General features: G+C 40.7%; 1 protein-coding gene across 1 annotated transcript; it reads left to right on the forward strand.

The window, feature by feature from the left end:
• Positions 1 to 314: 314 nt before the first annotated feature.
• Positions 315 to 17,487, forward strand: LOC120109331 (protein EMSY-LIKE 3-like). The gene is made up of 11 exons (XM_088707228.2): positions 315 to 526; positions 4,150 to 4,352; positions 4,450 to 4,559; positions 4,687 to 4,933; positions 5,022 to 5,216; positions 5,302 to 5,370; positions 7,665 to 7,691; positions 8,695 to 8,910; positions 9,011 to 9,079; positions 9,163 to 9,226; positions 17,209 to 17,487. Exons 2-11 carry the CDS (start codon positions 4,266 to 4,268, stop codon positions 17,307 to 17,309), a joined length of 1,185 nt encoding a protein of 394 aa, XP_088563354.1. The 5' UTR covers positions 315 to 526; positions 4,150 to 4,265; the 3' UTR covers positions 17,310 to 17,487.
• Positions 17,488 to 17,814: the final 327 nt, after the last annotated feature.

Here is a 17,814-nt window from a genome sequence, read left to right on the forward strand (position 1 = left end):
TGGTTCGAGCCTTTAGCTACGTTACTTGGCTCAGCTTGATTGCACCATTCCGCGATGGAAAACTTGATGCTCAGCACGTGCTATGGACGTTACTTAGCTCAGCTTAATTTTGGTTCAGAAGCAAACAAAACCCCAGAACGGCGGGACGGGTTTGAAGTCCGCTTGTTCTTCTCGCCTCTCGGCTCTCTTAGAACCCGACTGCGGCTCCCTCTCTTCCCTCCCCTGCCCAGCCCTTGGCTCACATTCTCTCTCCCCTAAATCTCTACAAAGCGCTCGAGAATTTCCCTAACGGAGTTCGAATTCCGATTCTGAAGCGCGGATTGGGCAGTTTCCTGCTTTGATCCGAGGATAATTGCATCGGAGAGACGTGGATATCTCGATCTATATGGGTATTCGCTCCTGTCGAGGCAAGAGATCATCTTTTCCTCTTATTTTGGTCGATCACAGTGGTTTCTAGGGTTTCAGGCCCCTGTTTTACTTTACGGGGTATGTCTGGCCATTGAGTTCGATCCTTCTGATAGCGGCGGTGAGTAGCATTGATCTTTCTATAATGTAAATAGGCGTTTCTAATATATTTAAGTGGTTTTAACTTAGAATGGGTGGAGATATTATTGCATTGTCGTCTTAGAACGAATTTGGTGTGAGAACTTGGAGAACTAGCTCTAGGTAGCCAGTAAGTATAGAAAGATGGAGAAAACTAGGGATTTTCATTTCATTTGTTAGCGATTAGATCCAGGATTTCAAAATTCTTTAACTTCTATATGAAGGTCTGCTCCTTGTTATCTGTCCGCTGGCTAGCTGCTTCTTTCTCCACTGTAAATGAGTTAGCTCCACTTCGGGAAGAATTAGGGTTTAAAGAATACTAATTTTTCTAGCTTGCTGATCAAGTTCAGAAAAATAGCATCCCAAGAAGAATTCCATACTTGTTGTGTAATTTTTTGTTGGCTTTGATGGAAAATCAGGGTCTTCTCATTTGAAGATGTCAGCTGGTGAGAATACTAGTATCTCCTTCGTGATTCAAGGTCTTTGATATCTTGCTTTTTGCTGGAACTATACATTGAGCATTATCACGGGCACATAAAAGAACATTGTTACCGATTCACCAACATGTTAATTTCTGAATTATGCATGCAGGCATCAGCTTTAGAAGCTGCACAGATAAAGATGCTGTATTATATGCTTAAAAATATCTAAAATTTTCATCCATTGACTTAAGAATCTGGCTCATTTCCATTGAATATATCTGTGGAAAGAGATGTCTAGCACCATGATTCATGTGAAGTTCCATGGAATAAAATTGTCTCGGCATTTTGTGTTTACCTTTTTCTTTAAGGAGGGGTTGGGTATAGAATACTTCTGCTACAACTTCTTAAAATATGTCTTCAGGTGTCATGGGAAACTTATTTTGTTGGCCTTATAATATGACCAATATTTTTAATGAAGACATGAGAAATTTGGAGGTCATATAATCATTAACATGCAACGAGGTTTGTTTGAAGCAAAGGATTATTTTGTGGCTGGACTATTTGCTTGTGGCTATATTCCTGTTTCTTCACCCCATATTTAATGTTGAATGTTTTTCTTTTTTGCAAGTGTAACACATTTTTAGCAAATTGATTGCTGTCAGGCCTTGATCTTTTACCATTTATTATTGATGGTCTTGTGACCATGAAAAGTGTACCAATGTCAGTCTATATCAATTTTTAGAGCTTGTAAAATTTTGATTACCATTAACTTTAACCAGATGTGCCTAAAAATTATTGACAAAGGCTTCCACTACACATGTGACATGCCAAGTTTGCCATCACAACTCCTGTGACAATTCTTGTTATGATGGAAGCTATGATTATTAGTCCAAACATGGGCAGCTCAGCTAGAATATCATGCCAACTGATAAAATTACGAAAACTCTGTATCTACTCATACCTCATCTTGTGAAAGTTCTTTTAGATCCTTGTCTGTGGACACATTTTAGAAACATCATTAACTTACACATCTGTAGTCAACAATCTCTTTTCATTTCCTTTATTCATTTGTTCAGCTTATTTTGCAATTTGCAGAATATATATATGTAGCAGCAAATATGTTAATGAAAACCTGGTATATGTGATGTGTCTTAACAGATGTTTGCTAATCATCTGGGTCTTAGAAATTATGTTAGCTCCAGCTTAGAGAAGCAGACTCTTTTGCTTTGTGAAATGGAAAGGTGCAATTAGTTTTTACCCCTTTTCGTGTGATAAAATGTGTGTGTGTGTAGTCGCGCCAGGCTAGATTTGAGCAAATCCTCGAACATCTGCTCAAGCCTACCCAAAACCAGGCTCAGTGGGTTTGGTCAGGGTGACTCAGGCAGGATTTGCTCAGGTCTAGACTGCGGTAAGGAAATCAAATTTAAACAGAGATGGAAATGAACTTGTGGTGGTTACAACCAAAATCAATGGCTGAACTACACTTTGATCTTTTCTGATATGTTGGTATGATTATACAAGAAATTTAAATAGATATAGACTGATCTAATGTTGTTAGTAATACGTACATGAAATGGAGAGGTGTTTTAGGTATCCATATCATTTTTGCATGCCGTTACGGCTCAACGGAAAAGGTTATACAACAGCAATAACCTTCACTGTGTTGTATGGTTCATGATGCTGGGCAAAGAAGAACGTCTTTGCACACAAGTTGAGTACAGCAGTAACAAAAATACTAAGGTGGTTGCATGACAAAACAAGATGGAAAAGCTCAGGGATGGGTACATTTAAAGGAGGCATTAACATCCCACTAGTTGAGGGCCATAATAGAGAATTGCTGATTTGATTGAGACAGTATGGGCATGTCCAAGGAAGATTCAAGGACCTCTGTTAAGAAGAGGGACTTGAATATGTGTCTAAGGATCATGATGATGAGTGAAATCAGATGTAACACTTGATTTGATTTCTTGGTGAAGAAGGGTTCATAAATCAACCCCAATTAGTTGCTACGACTGGTTATATGAGAAAACATATTGCAAGTATTAGTTATTTGCAGCAGTCCAATGCTATTTTAGAATGATTTATTTTTGTGTTTCTTGTATATAATCGCATAATTTGTAAGAGGAAATGACAATTGTTTGCATTTTCTTTCTTTTAAAGAAATAAAAGCTGTCTTGCAATTTTCAACACCGTTGCTTCAAATTCATAATTTGGGAAGGCTAGTCTTGCTGCTTTGCAGTTTCTCCTCTCATGCAAAATAAGACATGCTTTAAAATTGAAATATAGTTTTGATGTTCTCCTAGCCTGGCTTCTCTTGTTGCTAATGTATCTAGTAGGTTAGAACTTGAACCCAGTTATGTGCTTTCAACTAGTTGGCTAACTACTCATCACTATCTTCTGCTTCCATCAGTAGCCTACTCCGCTAGCTTGTGTCTCTCTTGCATTGGTGAGTTTCTATCCTATATGATGTAGTGGTAAATTGTTCCAGACTAAATGGGTCTATGGACTTAGTTTGAGGTGTGTGCGCTCCTACAAGGTATAAAATTATAGCTGTAGGTGGATGACTGTATGCAAATCTTATAGATGTTCCTTATTTATATTATGTCAAGGAAATTTCATTTATTTTGCCAAATCATGCTAATAACATGATTAGACTTTGAAAAACTGTGATTGTGTACCAAAAGGTAAGTCTTTAACAAATAGCTTTTCTATAAAATTTCAGTGGGAGGTGGAGATTCTTCCGCTGAAACTTCTTGTAAATTAGGAAGTGTTTCCTTGAACTGAATTTAAGTTTCATTCGGACAGCAGTATGTGTGCACCTAAACTGGGGGACTCCCCTGGCATATTTGTCACCATGCACTTATGGTTTGAATGAGTCAAAAACAAAAGTGAGAGAAAAAGTGTTGGCATCTAGAGATTACTTGTGGTTCCTCCTTCAGAGAGTGATACAACTAGTCATGCCTCAACAATTCTGGCTCACCAACTGAACACCTGTGAGGTGCAACCATATGCAATGTGTATTCTTCACCTCTTAAAGTCCAAATTACATGATAACCTAAGCGGCTCAAGTATTCAACGTTTTCATGACTACACTTTGTGAACTTTTTATTTTAAATTGTTTATGTTCTGCCACTAAAATATTGATATTTGAAAAGCTATTGTCCTGCTTGAAATGTGGCTGCAGGTACTGATGATGATCTTCCACCATCACGTCAAAATAGGAGCGCAAGAGGAGGGCGTGTGACTGGGAATGGGAGAGTTGCTGTTGGTTTTCTTCCATACACACCGGTTCAGAATGATATGGAGAGTGAAATACATCGACTTGAGCAAGAGGCATACAGTTCAGTTCTTCGGGCATTTAAGGCCCAATCTGATGCCCTTAATTGGGTATTTCCCAATGCATCAACGCTAATAGTTTGACCCTTGCTACTATTGTTTTCTTCCGTTCCTCTTGCCAATACTAATGCGTAATATGTTTCTCCAGGAGAAGGAAAGTCTAATTACCGAACTTAGGAAAGAGTTGAAGTTATCTGATGAGGAACATAGAGAATTGTTAAGCAGGGTCAATGCAGATGACACCATCTGGAGAATAAGGTCCTTTGGTGAATGAGACATCATCCATTGTTCCTTAAATCCCTATTTGTAATGCACAAGTTGAAGTGAGGAAGAACTTCTTTCTGAGGTCTGATTGTTAACATTAATTGTTTGATAAATTTCACAGGCACTGGAGACAGGCAGGTGGGCTCCAATCTAATTTACTAAATAATGCTCAGCCTGTTCATGACCCGGCACCGAGTCCTACTGATTCAGCTTCTCGCAAAAGGCAAAAGACAACGATACCTTCCCAATCTTTGGGTGCATCATCCCCAGTGCTGCACTCCCAACCAGTTGCTGCTTCCCTGCAGCCATCATCATCAGGTGCAAAGTGGAGAACTACAGCAGGAGCCAAGGGCAAGAAGCCAAAACCCGTACAATAATAAGTAGACTAAATATATTTAATTTTGGTAAAAATAATGTGCCATCTCTTTGTTTGATCCTCATATATTTTCGTACAAGTCCTTGCAGTACCCTTTTACAGGTCCAAGTGGAAGGGGCCAGGTAACAAACAGGAGTTCTTCTGGTGCTCTTGCAACAACTGAACATGCTGAACCTGCGGCATATGATCCACTGATTGGGCGGAAGGTCATGACGAGGTGGCCTGAAGATAATAACTTCTATGAGGCTGTTATAACAGATTATAATGCTCGTGAGGTTTGCTTTCCTTTTGTGTTTAGCTCTCATCATTTCTGTTTGGTACTGATATACAGTCATCCTTACCATTTCCAATCACTGTCAGGGTTTACATGCTCTTGTTTATGATATGAACACAATGAATGAAACGTGGGAATGGGTCAATGTCAAAGAGGTGAATTAATTTACTTATCGTAGATGAGACTGAAATTGTTCTGTATATATTTTCTTATTATTTAGTTATTTTAGTGAGGCTTTGTTGTGAATTAGTTTGAAATAGAACACTTTTTTGCTCACTGATGTATTGTTATCACTTTGTGTATGTGCATCATTTTTCCACAAATAAAATTGATGACCTTATTTGTCATATAGATATGCTTTGATCTCTCTGTGCTCTTTATTGTCGCCCAAATTTAAAATCTTTTTGGAACAGAGTGTATGGTGTACTGAGATGTGCTTTATAATATTTTTACGATACTAAAAGTCAGATGCATTTTTAAGGAGTCTGTTTTTGGAAGAATGTAGTGAAGGATCAGCTCCTTTTTATGCAAGAAGACTTTGTTCACTATAATAACTGCAATTCCTCATCTTATGAACCTTTGGTTATATGTAATTATATATTGTATGAGAGTGTTACCTTGCATAGTTGTATCACCTGTAGTCTCATCTCTTATAGCTCTATTAAGGTGTGTCAGCAATGACAAGTGCTAGCCGGTGCCAGAGAAGATAAGTATTACATGAGTATTAGAGAAAAAGATATTCTCTACTGAAGTTTATGCACAAGATTTAATCTATGATGAAAAAATAGTTTATGGAACATAATCAAGAAACTAGCCTGACCTTAAAGCAGGTAATGCACAGGATAGGTTTAGCTGCTGTAATAATAGTCATCAATAAAGATAAATAACAGAGTGATACTCCTTTGAAAATAACAGGGGAGGTCCATATATCAGTATCTAAAAAACCAAAGGAGAAGAAGAAATAAGTTCCCCGGTAGGAAAAGGAAGGTTGAGAATCTCACTGTTGTGCTACTAGGCAAAAACATGTAAAAAGCAGACCACGTGGGACTGGGTATCTGAAAGTGTGAAGGCAAAGGTATGCCTAGGCCACTAAGAAGTATTCGATGCATTAGGGACCATGGGTAAAAGCTTTGCCTGGAGGTACCTGATGTGGAGATTGAAGGGAGTACAGAGGATGAAATGTGGGATTAGAGTGGTAGGTCCTTGAAGGATTAGGGGGCTTTATGGTGGAGGATTTAAAAGGAGGTACACTTCTGGGAACTTGATCATGTGGAGTGGGGCCAATGCTGAATGGAGCGGAACTTTGGCCTGAGACAATCACAAAGATGGGGAGCCTCATCCAATTGTCAGAAGAATGCATACAGGTGAATGGATCGGGATGGCTCTAGTAGCATGTAATATTCAAGGGTTATGCTGAATAAAATGCATCTCTCTATTGATTGAAGAATATAGTCAAATGTACATACAGGGGCATCACGGGAGCCATATGCAACGTATATGAGCATGTCAATTATATGAATGCAAGATTAGATTTACTCTCACACTCTCAAACCTTCTGTGGTGGCACTTGCTGGTTCATTACTCAGTATACAATTTTTGAGGCTTTTAGTGTCCGAGTACATTTGACATGTTAGCTTCAAGGCTTCAACTATGGAGATGAATTCTTGCTTCACAAGTTTCATTTCCAAAATTGTCTATCTTCAGATTTTGTCTGCAAAAGACTGCCCGCTGATCTTTACACCATCAGCCTTATGGATGGTTCTTCCATATTCCTGTGAAAAGAGACTCAGAACCCTGTCTTCAATCGTTTGTTCCATCTTTTATTCTTTAAAAGAGTGGTAGTGTATGGAAACTTTGCCGTACCCTGGATATCCCTCTATGAGGGTTAATGAAACCTTCCATGATGGATGGAGGGTTAACGAAGCCTTCCATACTGTCAAGTTGTTGTGCATATTGCCAGAACTCAATCAACAGATTGGGGAGTTCTAGAATCTTTGTGATGCTATGAGGTTCGATTGTTCATTTGCAACATTCTTCACTGCAAGGTTTAGAAAAATCCATGACAGATGATGATATACTATTAAAGTTCTTGCTGTTTAAAAATAACATCACGAAATCTAGCACTTTCACTGCAGATGGTACTAATCTTGATATTTCACTTGATTTATATGCAATGCTGTGAGGTTCAATTGTTCATTTCCAACATTTTTCAGTGCAAGGTTTGAAAATTTCCATTAAACTTTTTGCCGTTTAAAAATATCACCAGGAAATCTGGCACTTTCACTGCAGATGGTATAATCTTGATATCTTATTAAAATTTTTGCTGTTTAAAAGTATCACACACACGCAAGCACGAACACACCCACACACACATACATACATAGTCTGTATGATGTATATATATGTATTGATGCATGTATATGTTAATGAATGAATGAATGAAAAGAAGATTCCTCCTGAATACATCCGATGGGAAGGTGAGGATCAGGGGCGGCCCGATACATTTGGAGGCCTAAGGCGAATCCAATGAATGAGGCCTTTTTTTTTAATAATAATTTTTTTTAATAAATATAAAATATTTAAAAAATAATATGAAAATAGATAGCTATCAAGTACACTATTTCAACAAAGATACATGAATCTAACAAAAGTAGACAAAAAGTTTTTTCAGTTTAATATAATTTTTGAATGGAAACACAGAAATGTAATTGCCGGGCCATAAAACTGATTAAATAATTGAGATAATGCTGGGCAATACTGTTTACCATGTCAAGCAAGAGCAGGATAAGAAAAGGTCATCCCGTGGCACTTCATGGTCAAGGTAAAAAAAAGAATTTGTCCAGAAGCCTCTCTATAAAAGAAAGTAGGGGCATTATGGGAAATTCACTCCATCTAATTAATAAAAGTCCCGTCCCACCATCTCCCCTTCAAGTGAGTACCCAAGCAGCAACTGCAACATCACAGCACAGCAGCCATTCAACCCCCTCCCTCCTTTTCTCTCTCTACCACCCAAGAGGGGAGAAGAAACCCAGAGGAGAAAATTAAAAGAATCTCCACCCTCCAAGAACTCAAGAAGTCCATCTCCAATCCCTCTATCTTTCTTCCCGATGGCCCAGCTGGATCAGGAGTAATGTGAGGGAAGGAAAACCAAGACTAAAACCAAAAAAGAGAAGGGATGAAAGATAAGAGTGGCTTCAGGCGTGTATCAAGCCAACCAAATCCCTCCTCCTCCTCTCTCTCTCTCCACCCAAAACAAAACTAGTGTCCCCAACTTCCCAAATTGCCTCTCTGCAGGCCAGGAAACTCTCCACCTCCCTTCCGTCAAGGGGGAAGACTCGTAGCCTTCCATCAAGGGGGAAGCTCCTATTCCTGTTTTCACATGGGGCCTTTGCTTCCTTTTGGTCACGCCTCCCGGAGGCCCTCCATTGGCCTGAGGCCTTAGGCGACCGCCTCGGTCGCCTAACGCTCGGGCCGGCACTGGTGAGGATCCAGGCGTCTCAAATCGAGTTGGTCGAGGTGAACCCAGCCCAGGATCTAAGAAGCCTATGGACCGCAATGGGTCCATTCCAGGTGCAGGAAGAGGAAGAGGGTCCTCGAAGAATTATTCAGAAGATTGTTCCTCAGCACAAAATGGCATTGGGAAGAAGGCATTTGATGACATAGAAATACTTCACACACAGACTTTCCTAAAGGAGGTACTTGTGTCTGTTGCGTGCTTGAACAAATCATACAACTAGTGAACTGTCAGAGATGTTTAGTTAATTATTCTCTCTTTTATTTTGTGATTCCATGCAGGTGGAAAGGGTTGTTGGTGCAAGCCACCCAGATCCTCTTGAAATTGAAAAGGCAAAGAAAGTGCTGAAAGTAAGAAAACTACTCATCCAACATTCACTTTCTTAATGCTGTTTGTTTTCATGGCCAAGCATAGGTGTTTGATGTTTTTGCAGGAGCACGAACAATCACTAATTGATGCGATTGCAAGGCTTGCTGATGCATCTGATGGTGAAAGTGGTAAATACATATAGGCCCATATTTTTTACTCACTATAGCTTGTGATGAATCTCCAATTTCAAGTTGGCCTTTAGAATCTGTACAGATTAGAATTCTTCTCAGTTATAGATATCTCGCCATTTCGCAGTATCCTTCCCGCGAACTGTGAACCACATTGCATTGCTAATGTACAATAATTCTCTATTGATAGGCAGTGAAACATAGTGTTACAGCATCTCAAAAATGCACGAGGAATGAAATCTATCTTAAAATCATGATAGCTAAAAGTCATAATATATTAGATGTTCATATTACATTATATGCATAAACTAGGAAATAACAAGAGAATTGTTCTTAACAAGATTATATAATCAGGATAGAATCTTATGAGTATTTTATTGCCTAAAATCACAAGGGAGTGTATTTTGTTGCCTTTCTTTGGAAGCAGATTGCTGCTTCCTTTTTGGACATCATTCCCCTTTGTTTCTTTATGTATGCTACTGAGTGCGGTGAACCTATTAGTAAATCCCATCATCTAGATACATGTCGTAATGTACTAGCCATACAAGGCCCATACCAAATGCTAAACCATCCGTGGCATTTAATCCTTCAGTTTGAAGAGCCATTGGATTGTAACACACCCTTTCCATGAAGCAGAGGAGGGCGAGGACCTCACCTGGAAGATTGATGGAAATGGACCGGGCGTGGAAACACATGCATCACACTAGGAGCCAGCGTAGAGCAAGTTACGATGATGACAAGGTTGGCGAAGCCCAGGGGGGTTCTTATGGTGATCGCATGGCTGGCGACGGTACGACCTCAGACTCTAAGCAAGATGGTGATGGTTGTAACATGCGGCTCGGCAGCTAAATTGGTGACAACCCTGAGGCCATGAAGAGCCCAGAGTGGTACAAGATGGCCTGCTTTAAGAGTCCCCAAGAACATCTCCAGGTAGGCTTATTTTAACTGCTTCAGACCCTTCCCCCTAAGGGCCCGTTTGGTTCGCGGGGAGCATTTTTCCTGCTAGAAATATGATTCCTGGAAAGAAGATTCATAGGAAGAGAATGCCTGAGAATGTTCTTTTGGCATGTTTGGTTAAACATGAAAAAGTGACAGATTTCCAGAGTATCTATGTTTGGTTGACCATCCACTTTCCTGAAAAAATGATGTGTAATTTCTATTATACCCTTAATAAAAATTAGGTCTTTAATGCTGAAGAACCTTTTTGGAAAAAAAATAAAGATTGAGTGATTCCCGCCTTATGAGAAAGTAATTTTTTCATGTTTCTTATGCGAAAGACTTTCCGGAAATCATATTCCCATGAGAATACAACTTTCCCATCTCTCTCCTTTGAAAACTCCAACCAAACAAGAGGCATTTTATTACTTTTCCGTTGACCAAACTTCCCCCCTTCTTTTCCCGCGAACCAAACGAGCCCTAAAATATGCCGGGGGAAGCTGAAATGAACTGTAAAATTATTCGTTCAATAGCTTGTGACGCTGTATATTGTTATTGAGCTGCAGAGTTCATCTCATCTGATAGATCTTTTCCCACATGAATCCAATTGGTAAATGCCCACAATTTTTGAACGAAATTTTGAAAATGCTTGCCACCTGTTTCAAGCCAACTCAGTTTTTAACACCATGCAGTATGTAAGATTTAAGACCCTTATGTAATTTTTTTTTTTTTAACGCAATTGCATGGGACACTTCAAAAATGCATGGAAACAGCATGTTGAAAATACGCCCATTCACACCAGGATGTGGTTACTTCCCTACAATTTCAGAGTCATTCATTGCTTGCATGTGATTTACCTTACCTCCAGAGATCAAACAAATGTGACGATGAGATCAACCATCCAAGCATCATAAGCTGGCCTCTCCATCTGGAAATGCCCTACTCCTTAAAGTAGATGGGTTTCAGCTCGGCAAGCTCTAGATTCCAGCTTATGTTGCAACTGCTTTACAGTCGTGAACGCAGTTTTTGTGGCCATGTTGAAAAGCTTAGGTTTCTTGGACCATAGGATTGCTTCATGATGCCTCCCGGAAAGGATGGATGCTGAACCCGCAAGCGATGCTCCTGTTCAATGGAACAGAGGGTAGAAGCATATAATACCCTTGGACACAAAAAAACAACAACAACAAAAAAAAAAAGGATGCTAGAAGCAGAAGCCTTATGTTAATCACAAGTTCTACATGGCATATTCAGCTCGACATTTGAAGTTTCAGCCAGAACCGATCCGAAACTGATGGAAATTTTTCAACCAGTTTTGGTGCAAACTGATCGAAATTGTTATTTTTTACTCTTTTTTTTCGTTTCACAAGTAAATATGTTTAATGCTTTCTAAAATTCATCAATATAATTTAGCCACACATACTCAAGACTCCAATGAACTAATCCATATTATTTTTGTCAAAACTTTGTTATTGAAATAGGTAAGATGCAATCTTAATGCATGTTTTTAAGTTATAAACAACATTGCAATGTGTGAAAGTGAAGATAATTGTAAGTATCTAGAAAATTTGATGTTATTTTGAAAGGTGCAATATGCAATTAATTTTATAATATTTGTCTTATTGGCTTATGAATGACTGAGTGATATTTGATATTTTACTCAATATAATAGCATATTCTTGTGATATGATTAATGCATTAAGCTTCAATAAAATTCAATTTCACTCAAGAGAATGCAAATAACATATATTATTGACTAAACTGACAAAAAGCTCCCTAATGAAAGGAAATCTAGCAAAATATAGCATCAGGAATCTTCTGCAATAAGTACTGAATTAGGTCCAAACTTAAACACTTAGATAAAAAGCTGAAGGTCTTTTGCTCTTACATAGAACATTAACAGTGAAAATTTCAGCTCAATTGTCTATAATGCAATCAAGTTTGCTTTATCTCCATTTTTTCCATTTCATATCTGTCTTTTATAGCATCTAGTAAAATATGATAACAGAAACTTGACAAGCACTTGCTCCTATTTCTTGGGACTAGACCCCTTCTCCTAATGCCTATATGTTTAATCCATAAAGCTAATTTAACAAGTTGCATGTCTCTCCATTCAAATAAAAAAAGAGAGAGTTGCATGTCTGAGCAACCAATTGCATGACTGACATCAGAGGAATAGCTTGGTGCAAGCATGCAACCTATTCGCCGTTTAGACCAAGCCTCTAAAACTGGACACAATAAGTAAACAAAGCCATGGTGCTCCCCTCATGTAAAACACTATTTGGCATAAAAGACAGTTCACATGCTCTCCACCACTTAGATCTTCCAATAACATTCATCCAAACACACAATCCTGTAAGGAATACTACTATCTTAAGCCACAACAGAAAACAATCATCAAATGTGGAAACACAAACATAAATTACTCGACACAGAAGTATAGAACGCTTGATCTGATACGGAACTACACAACCTAAAGTGAAAGCATAGCACATATTCTTTTCGGCCAAGACTTGACTTCAGTATCACAACCAGTTACATTATGTCTTCTAGAGCCAATTTCTTCTAAATCCATCATAAAACCCAACCTCAAAACCACTGAAAATCCCATCTCATCAAGCAATAAGTCACTCTCTCAAACCCAGAATTCCATCACACAAACCAATCGACCATGCAATCCAGCAAAAAAAAAAGGACACCAAAGAAGCCATATGCCAAAAATCACAAATCCAAGAGCGCCCCCCCCCCCCCCCCCCCCCCCCCCCCCCCCCCCCCCTTCTTTTACCATGATAAGTGAGTATGTCAAAGATCACAACATAACAGCCCATAAAACGTAACCGCATGAACTTGCCGTCACATAGACACGAAACCAAACAAAAACACACACACACAGCCAAAAACGGTGTTTCTATATGAAATCTAGACCCAATTCAAAGCTCTCTAGGCATAAAATAGGGCAAAAGAAACAACTTGAATCTCATCAAACCAGCGCAAACTCTCACAAAGATTGAGAGAGAGAGAGAGAGAGAGAGAGAGAGAGAGAGAGAGAGTATACCGGGCTACCAGCGAAGGAGCCGACCAAGATGATCCCACTGGGGAACAGGGTCTCGGAGACCCACTTGCAGGCAGCGACCACGTCTTGGATCTCGGCCGGACGACCTGCCGGCGCCGTGCATGTCGAAGGTCGCCTCCCGGTAACCCTTCTCGGCGAGGCCGAAGAGGCCCTGGAAACCCCCGAGCAGGGTGTAGGTCGCGGACCAGCACGATGGCACGGTGCTCGCCGGACAACGCCATCTTGAAGAGCCGCGCCCGGAGCTTCACGCTGTCGCTCGTCCCCATTCTCCCCCAACACCAATTCACCAAACCGGAGATAAGAGCGCGTGGTGAGGGATGGTCGAGAGGGTGAAATGACCACAGCGTGCTGGCTGGTGATCGGGGAGAGAGAGTGTGTTTGTGGAGGGCTTTAATGGGTGGGGGGGGCAGGTGGATCTTGGCGAAGGGGAAAGAGACACAGACCGGATGACGTCGGAAAGACTAAAAAGCTTCTTGGTCTGGAAGGTTGGGGCCGAGCACATCATACAGAGGGAAAAGAAAGATACGGCTACAGATTGGATACGAGAGGAGAGACAAAGGGGCGGAGATCGAAGTCCTAAAAAAGATTCGACCACAGTAATTGTTGCTGGAATTTGGATCCGAGGGCGACCAATGGGCCAGGAAGGAGGAGCTTCGGTGAGAATCGGAAAGCGGCGGTCCGGCGGCGCACGACGTCCTCCGGAAGACCTGTAAAAAATCGGTGGCCGAGGTTTCCGGCGCCGACCCTCCGATGCTTAAGTCAAAGGGGGCAAGTGTATGAACGAACTGTAGTAGTGAATAGTCGGAATTTCGATCCCCCCTCCTAAAATGGAGAAGTTCCCCTTTTATAGAGGGGGCTGGATTACCTGTGATGCGACGGGGCAAATGATCTGTCGTACAATTGGGCATGCAGTAGAAATTAATGCTCGATCGTGCGAATCAATGCTGTTACTGTAGGAGATTAGGCCAAAGCTCTTAAGTCGTCGTGGAGTCATGCCATCATTCGTAGCCAAGCAGATTTGCCGTAAGAGGCTTGATGTCCGTAGACAACGGAAGCCATACGCTTTAATTGTTGAATAGGCTAAGGGCCTGCAAGGGCCATGCGCTTTGATTGTTGAGTGAACCAGATGCCTGCAGGACCCATACATATTAATGGTTGACGAAGGCAAAGCGTAGTCTTTCGGTCGCGCTGCGGGGGATGTGACCTCAGCGCGCAGGTCGGGCGTCTTCGGATTGGTAGAGCTGTTCGGATGCTTCCTGCTCGGAGGGGGTCTGCTCGGTCGGCCCCTGCTCGGAGGGGGTCTGCTCGGTCGGCCTCTGCTCGAAGGGGGTCTGCTCAGTCGGGCGTGGCGACATATTTTTTCCCCAACAGTGATCAATTGGATACCGGATGAAAGATAGAAGGAGTGAGTAGTCTCCTGCTTTGTGACACCACGCTGATGCTGAGAGATTATAGTAAGACTGCAGACTAGGTTGCATTTTACACTGTGCAGCACTTTAGCGAGGTACTTTGACCACATTGGAGGGCTCTTCCCTCGCACCTGAGCCAAGTTCTAGTTTTTGGTTGGCTGGTGACTAGTAGGATGAGCAGCCGTTATAATAATAATAATTAAAAAAAAAAATGGGGGAGGAAGGTAACCAGGTTCGCACGGAAGGATCGCCTCACGCCAGGGTGGGGAGACATCACCACGCGGATCTCATGGGCCATGGGTCTTGCCCTGGTTGGTTGGCGAAGTCTAAATGAGAGTCGCTAGGATGAAACTGTAATTTCAAAAAATAAAATAATTTTGAAAATTACTTGACAATATAGATCTATTGCATGGCAGAAAATGATGCTTTCAGGTTGTTTTGCGATAATCAACTGCTGCACACTTTAAACGTCAACTTCACAAGTCTGTAATAATTCTTATGCACGGATTTAGAATTTGAAAAGTGGAAAGCAATGAATACCACCTACCACCAAAAACATAGCAACATGGATCCCCTCAGCATGTTTATGTGTCATCATGATACAAAAAGTCAAGTATAGGTGCTCCCGTCATTTGGTTTGACGGGCATGCTGTGGTACATTCTGTCATCATAATCTGAAAATTTTGCCTAGCATACCTCTAGCTATTATGGCCAATCAATATAGCGAGAGTATATTGGTTGGAAGGAATTGAACTCCGAAATGAAAATTGTAACAATCTAGTACCTCATCCAAAAAGACTTTCCGGAAGGTATTGTTTGGATTCCTTGGTCCTGTATAAGTACCCAAGATCTATCCAGCGAATAACCGATATGAGACTAAACACACGCCCGTACGGATCCTCACATACTCTTCCCGTTCAAGCCCTGACGTCCTCGTCAGGCTAAATGTTCAAATCCATTCAAATCTAATCACAAACACCACGATCGGTTCGTGGTTAACCCCAATGGATCCGTGCTGCAGTGTCTCCTAGTCCACATAAGTTATGGACCGGGTCCACTCTGATACCATTAGTAACAACCCAGGACCTCATCCAAAATGGCTAGCCGGAAGGTATTGTTTGGGTTCCTTGATCCTGTATAAGTACTCAAGATCTACCCAGCGAATAACCGATGTGAAACTAAACACACGCCCGCACGGGTCCTCACAAAAATAAAAATAAGTGACTACTATTTTAGCTATTTGGTTGGAGAGTTTCATTTTCCTTCTGATTCTAAGAAGAAATGAAAATCCTCTAATCCCTACTCTTCCTTAATATTCAAATCTTATTCCGATTTCGATTTCGGTCACGACCAAATGCATCGGGAGATATGGCCATTCTGATTCTAATGTTAATCCATTCTAATTCTGGTTCTAATCTCTATCCCTGCCGTGAAACCCTAACTATATCATTAACTTCTCCTCTAAGGATTGAAACTTGCAGAGGCATCGAATAAGCATCAATGGAATCTCAATTATTGTTATCAGGCATGAGGTGTCTGACCTAGGTACATCAAGCCAGTAGGAGAATCCAGTTACATGGGGACTCTTACGTTCCTGCTATGCAGATCTCCATACTTATCCGGAAGAGAGCTTCGGTTCCTAACACCTCTTCTTTACCTGATACGATGGAATTCACGCGAGATTCTCACACAATTAATCCTAACATAGAAAAAGAAAGTGAAATATCGTGCGCACTTAGGTATTGTAAATTGATATTTCTGCAGTGTAATTGTGGACCAAGGAAAAATAATTAAGTTGGTCTGCTGCTCTCTTGAGCAAGTGCGAGGGCAGAACTGGTTTCTAGGGTGGCTTAATAGCTGCAGAGATTTAGACTAATGAGCTCTGAATAAATTTCCCCACAAGGCTGAGGATACCGGATCTATCTACGTAGCACATTTCATTGTTGAACTTGACATGCCAAAGGTTTGAGGCTTGGATGTCAGCCTACCATGGGTAAGTTTTCCTTTCAACGTACTCATAATTTGACAAATCTAGCAGAGAGCATTTCTCTGAACACAGATCCGGCAACGGCACTATAGACAACAATATCTGCTTCTTAGCATGTGGTTCGGCATGGGAATTTTAGGCTTTTGGCTCGAGCATTTGGGATCTGTTCACAAGTTAGATTGCTCGATAAAATGGATCATCATCAAATGGCCGCATCTCAAAAAGATTTCACTGATTGGTGGTTTCTAGGCTATACAAAACATATTTATTCAATACTGTCCCCATCTGCATTTAATCCGTTTTAATGGAGAAGTTTAGCAGTACATGATATCTCGCAAGTTCGGTGGGTCATACGTTTTGTAATTTACTGGTTTGGATAGTTTTCTAGCTTTTCATTCGGATTAAATGAAAAATTATAAGAAAAAAAAATATTTCAGATTCACTGCTGTGAACTTGAAGGGAAAGTTGCAGTTATATTGTACTGGTTCTGCCAGCAATTTACCAAGGCTACCAACAAGCAGGAAGAATTAGATATTTGTTTGCTACACTTGTGTTAAGATCTAATGCGTGTTTTCTGTAGGTGGTTGTGAAGGGGGAGCCAAGATTCTACCTGTTTGTCTGCTGGAGGATCTGATGCTCAAATTTTATTGGATTTCTGCTCTTGGAAGTAGATCATGCTGACATGCAAAGGTAAGCTCTTATTTTAATGTATTTTCAAAGATGTGCTCTTATTTTTAGCTTTTGTTAGCTTGGTTGACCAATTGGTTTATTTAAGAAATGTATGAATGGATATAATTGCGTATAGATGCAGATATGTGGCTTAGTATTTTCTGAGATCAGCTTGGGAATTAGCCGAGCATGTATTTTGTCGGTAGAGAGCACAGGGTCGTAATGACCGAGCTCAGGAGTTTGCTTAATTGATTACTACAATGGACTTAGGCAGCAAAGCTAGGTTGAAGCCGAACCGATCCCAGTCTTCAGATCATGTGAAAATAAAATGGCAAACATGAATTCACATAGATCAGGTAATCACGAACTTGTGTACAAATTTTTCCTGGTCGTAACTCACCCAATTGGGCAACGATGGCCAGGCTTGTCGCTCCCTCCAACCCAATTTGAAGCCAGGAACGAATTTTTCTTGGATCTATTCCAATTGAATTTGCCAACCCCCAATGCTATCTGATTC

This window comes from Phoenix dactylifera, chromosome 11 (genome assembly GCF_051530095.1).
Source record: "Phoenix dactylifera cultivar Ajwa chromosome 11, Ajwa_hap1_PhDact_Kaust_v1.1, whole genome shotgun sequence".
Classification (NCBI taxonomy): Eukaryota; Viridiplantae; Streptophyta; class Magnoliopsida; order Arecales; family Arecaceae; genus Phoenix; species Phoenix dactylifera.

Excerpts from the sequence above, each read along its gene's own strand:
- LOC120109331 (XM_088707228.2), top strand. The coding sequence starts at position 4,266 with ATGGAGAGTGAAATACATCGACTTGAGCAAGAGGCATACAGTTCAGTT. Across the intron at positions 4,560-4,686 it reads GACACCATCTGGAGAATAAG|GCACTGGAGACAGGCAGGTG; the intron begins GTCCTTTGGTGA and ends TAAATTTCACAG. Across the intron at positions 4,934-5,021 it reads AGGGCAAGAAGCCAAAACCC|TCCTTGCAGTACCCTTTTAC; the intron begins GTACAATAATAA and ends TTTTCGTACAAG.